The following is a 5,088-nucleotide window of genomic DNA, read 5'->3' on the forward strand; positions in this document are numbered from 1 at the left end:
GAATTGGCGATGAGGCGTTTAGAATTAGAAGAAAGGAAAGAAGAACGAGAACGAGAAAGAGAAGAGAAACGAGAAAGAGAAGAACGAGAAGAAGAGAGACGAGAGAGAGAAGAGCGAGAGCGAGAAAGAGAAGAACGAGACAGACAAGAACGACGAGACAGAGAGGAAAGAGAGACACAACATGAACTAAAAGTTTTGCGATTAGGCGGTGGTCGGAGGCAAACAACGGACACCAGTAGCTTCGATCCGGTAAGAAACATCAAAATGGTCCCCAAATTCCATGAGAAGGAAGTGTCAAAGTTCTTTGCAGCCTTCGAGAAAGTCGCTGCCTCTTTGGAGTGGCCAAGGGAGAATTGGGCTATCATGATACAGTCAGTCTTGACTGGGAAGGCCCAAATCGCTTACTCCACGTTATCCCTTGACGACTCCGGCGATTATGACAAGGTGAAGAAGGTAGTGCTCATGGCATACCAATTGGTACCTGAGGCATACAGGCAGAAGTTCCGAAACCTGAAAAAGACCTCAGAGCACACGTTCACCGAATTCGCCACGATCAAGGAGCGACTTTTCCAGGAATGGTGTGCCTCTCGGAAGGTGGAGACCAAGGAAGACCTCGAGCAGCTGATTCTGCTAGAGGACTTCAAGGATTGTTTGTCTGGAGACCTGAAGACGTACCTAGAGGAACAGCAGGTAGAGACCTTGAGTGCGGCAGCCACCATGGCTGAAGAGTATATCCTGACTCATAGGCCATCTGCTAGGTACGTCCCGAAGACCTATTCAAGATATCCAGCCAAACATAAAGCGGAAGATAGAACTGCCCCTCGTAGTGTCGCCAAGTCAACCTCAGATAGTCCCCGGAAGATTAGTCCGAAAAGGGATGTATTGTGTTGGACCTGCGGCAAGAGAGGACATATTGCTGCGAAGTGTCGTAGCAGTTCAGGTAATAATCCCCGTAGGGAAGTCATCCTGATGAACAGTATATTACCACCGACTTCCACCCTAGAGAAGAAGAAAGGATTGTTCGCCCCATATACCTCCCAAGGGTATGTAGCCAGTGGTCTTTCAAGGACGCCTGTGGTAATACTTAGAGACAGTGGAGCGGCCCAGTCTCTAATTCTGGAAACATCATTACCCGAAGGTATATCGGCGGATGAGATGCAGAAGGTAATCCTGGGTGGATTCCCTTCCACCTTGTACGTTGCCCCATTGGTACAAGTGCATCTAGACTCTCAGCACTTCAAAGGTGAGTGTCGGTTGGCCGTGGTGGATAGTCTTCCCATAAAGGGGATTGACGTAATATTAGCCAATGACTTAGCCCTAGGATTGTTACCCAACTGTCCCCTGGTAATGGATAATCCAGGATGTGAAGAGACCAGTCCCATCGCAGCAGTGCAAACCAGGTCTCAGGCGCACCTCCATGCACCACCAGATTTAAGCACTCTGTTTGACTCTCCTCCTATCCCACAGGGTACAAGTAGCCCTTCACCAGTCCCGCCCGTCCAGATGCCGGTTCCTGAACACTGGACTCGAGCCCATCTGATAGAGGAACAGAAGAAGGACCCTCAGGTACGGAAGTTGGCCGACACCGTAGACTCTCCTACGAAAGGAGGGGATCTGTATGTGTGGTCAAGTGGTGTACTGTGTCGCCGGCATCCTCCGAAATACCCCCAGTCAAGTGCGGTAGGTGATCAGATAGTCGTCCCAGCCGTGTTCAGATCTAAGCTGTTAGAAACAGCCCATGATAATAGATTTGCTGGACATGGTGGGATCTCTAAGACTTTCCAACGCCTAGCCAAAGGTTTCTACTGGCCGCATATGAAGGAGGACGTACGTCGTTTCTGCAAGACCTGCCACGCCTGCCAGGTGGCCGGGAAAGCAAACCAGCCTGTCCCCAAAGCCCCTTTATACCCCATTCCATCAATAGGTGAGCCCTTCGAACACCTCATCTTGGATATAGTAGGCCCTCTTCCACCTGCTACCTCAGGGGTGCAGTATTTGCTAACAATACTAGATCGGGTTAGTAGGTACCCAGAAGCGATCCCCTTAAGACCATCAGAGCTAAGGTTTTGGTGAAACAACTGCTCTGGTTCATCTCACGATACGGTCTTCCCAAGACCATTCAGACGGACCAGGGATCTAACTTCATGTCCCATTTGTTTCGCCAACAGATCGCCGATCTGGGAATCCGACAGGTTACCTCTAGTGCCTACCATCCCGAGTCTCAAGGAGCTTTGGAACGTTTTCACCAGACGTTGAAGGGCATGCTTCGGAAGTTTTGCTACGACAGGCAGAGTAAGTGGGTTGAAGAACTGCCCTACTTCCTATTTGCGGTAAGATCAGAGCCTAATGAGTCCCTAGGAATCTCCCCATTCGAGATGATCTTTGGTCACTCAGTAAGAGGTCCCTTAGAGGTGGCACGAGACCATTGGCTGGACGAGGAAACCAACGAGGACATTGTGGACTGGTTGTCTACAAATAAAGGCCGGCTGTTCTCAGCCTGGCAAATGGCTACAAAAACCTTGGAAAATACCCAAAAAGCTATCAAGAGCAGGTATGATAGAAGGACCAAGCAAAGAGAGTTCCAAGTAGGAGATCTGGTTTTGGTATGTACTCCTACAATAACTGGGAGTTTGAGCGCCAGATTCGTAGGTCCCTACCCGGTTGTAAAGAAGGTTACTAACCTCAATTACCTTCTCAGTACTCCAGACCGCCGTAAGAAAGAAACTTTGGTTCATGTTAATATGATCAAGAAATACGAGGGTCGGGATACACTCCCCGTAGCCTTAGTGACTACTGATGATGACATTGAGGAGGAAGAGTTGTTGGCTAACTCAGAGATTTTGTTAAACTTGCAGGCAAAGTTGACACACTTGGCCGAAGGACATCGATCATCATTGCTGCAGATGATCCGGGAGTACAAACCTATCTTCAAAGATGTTCCAGGATTAACATCTGTCCTAAGGCATGATGTCGAGCTGGAGGAAGGAGTCCGACCTATAAAGCAACACCCGTACCGTCTCAACCCACTGAAGAAACGGGTGGTGAAAGAGGAGGTAGATTACATGCTGAAACACCATCTGATAGCCCTGAGCTCGAGCCCATGGTCATCCCCGATACTACTAGTGCCCAAACCTGGTAAGAAATACCGTCTTTATATTGATTATCGCCAGGTGAATAAGGTCACAGTAGCAAATACCTACCCTCTCCCCAGAGTAGAGGAATGTCTGGATGCCATAGGTAAAGCCCGTTACCTGACGAAATTTGACCTGTTCAAAGGCTATTGGCAAGTTCCCCTCACGGAAAAGGCCAAACCCATATCAGCATTTGTGACTCCCGACGGGCTGTTTGAATGTCAGGTGATGCCATTCGGGATGAAAAACGCAGCCTCCACTTTCCAGAGACTGATGGGTACTGTGTTGCGTGACGTGGAAAACACCTTAGTCTACATCGATGATGTATTAATATATGATGTAGATTGGCAGGACCATCTGCGTCACATAGAGGATTTCTTCAAGGCCATGCTCCAGTCAGGATTGGTGGTCAACCTGCATAAATCTGAGTTTGCGAGAACCTCTGTCATCTTTTTAGGTCATAAGGTTGGAGGAGGATGGATTGCGCCGAAGGCCAGCAAGATGGAGGCAATAATCCAGTATCCTACGCCAGCTACCAGGAAGGACATCTTGCATTTCCTTGGTATGGCTGGGTTTTATCGTAAGTTTGTCCCTAATTTTTCCTCCATCGCCGCCCCCCTGACCGATCAGTTGAAAAAGGGGGTGAAATTAATATGGAATGAGAATTGCCAGAAGGCATTCGAGAATCTCAAAGCAATTCTAATCTCTTCTCCGATCCTCAGGTCGCCGAGCTTTGAGGATAGATTTATCCTGACGGTCGACGCTTCTGACTATGGCCTGGGGTCCATTTTATCCCAGACGGACGAGAAGGGGGTGGAACATCCTGTGGCCAATCATTCTAAGAAGTTCACCCCCAGCCAGCTTAATTACTCGGTCATAGAAAAAGAAACGTTGGCCTTAATTAATTCCGTCCAGCACTTTGAGGTGTATCTAACAAGCAATGGTCATCCTATATTAGTACGGACCGACCATAACCCTCTAAAGTTCCTGGCTCAGTTTAGGCAAAAGAACCTCAGGCTCACCAGATGGAGTCTACATTTACAACAATATCCCCTCTAGATCGAACACATCAAAGGGGTGGACAACGTAGTAGCTGATGCATTATCTCGCGTCTGGATCCACGTATTAATTTGGTTTGTCTTCTTTTATAGAAACCCAAACCAAATTCCTTTTGGTGGGGAGGTGTTACGAACCCGGATCCAGCGTCCGAGCACGGAGCAGTGACGACCGCGCCATCTGTGGGTCAGCTCCCGAAACCCCCTCCAAAAGGACGACGACACCTGGTGAGGACGACGTGTACTAGCTACGAGGGCCAGTTTCCAGTCCCGTTCAGCACTCAACACCGCCGCCGCTGACCTCTGGTGAGGTGGTGCTCAGACTATAACGCCATCTATGGAGTAAATATGTCGGGCGTTTGTGTCTGAGCCTGTAAGTGAGGTGTTTTAGTGTCCCTGTTATTGATGACGTGTCTGCTTACAGAGTCGACCTGGGACTGCTGTGATGGAAGTTGAGTCAGTCTACCCGAGGCAGCCGTCTCCATACCTTGTACTTTGCTGCAGCAGTTGTGAAGTCGTCCCCCTGGAAGAACATTGTGGTGTGTTACCCTGCCAGTGGAGTGGCAGTAAAAGGATTACCCGGGACCGACTGTTGGAGACGATCATCCACTGGGGTATTGAGGACAGGAGAGTGATTTGTGGTGTCACACAAGGCTCCTGTCTAGGGCGTTCCCCTTATATCGTTCGTGGAGTGGCCTGACCAGCCTTGCTGATCCGGAACCTGCCAGCAGACCAGCTGGACGTGTGGTTGACGGCCTCCACGGCGGTGCCCCCAGTGGACCTGTGTTTTGGCTGACCTGTGGCCAGGGTAGGCTCAACTTCTCAGAGGATTCGTTGTGTGGCCACGAAAGCACTGAGGACTCAGCACCGAGAGAGTTGAACCAGAGTCTTCAGCAGAAGAC

At 49.6% G+C, this 5,088-nt stretch overlaps 1 protein-coding gene across 1 annotated transcript; it reads left to right on the plus strand.

Annotated features, from left to right (window-relative positions):
• The first annotated feature begins 717 nt into the window (after positions 1 to 717).
• Positions 718 to 4,190, plus strand: LOC138362918 (uncharacterized). The gene is made up of 2 exons (XM_069321496.1): positions 718 to 2,016; positions 2,169 to 4,190. The coding sequence occupies exons 1-2, from the start codon at positions 718 to 720 to the stop codon at positions 4,188 to 4,190; spliced, it is 3,321 nt and encodes a 1,106-aa protein (XP_069177597.1).
• Positions 4,191 to 5,088: the final 898 nt, after the last annotated feature.

The sequence above is a fragment of the Procambarus clarkii genome, chromosome 9 (assembly GCF_040958095.1).
Source record: "Procambarus clarkii isolate CNS0578487 chromosome 9, FALCON_Pclarkii_2.0, whole genome shotgun sequence".
Classification (NCBI taxonomy): Eukaryota; Metazoa; Arthropoda; class Malacostraca; order Decapoda; family Cambaridae; genus Procambarus; species Procambarus clarkii.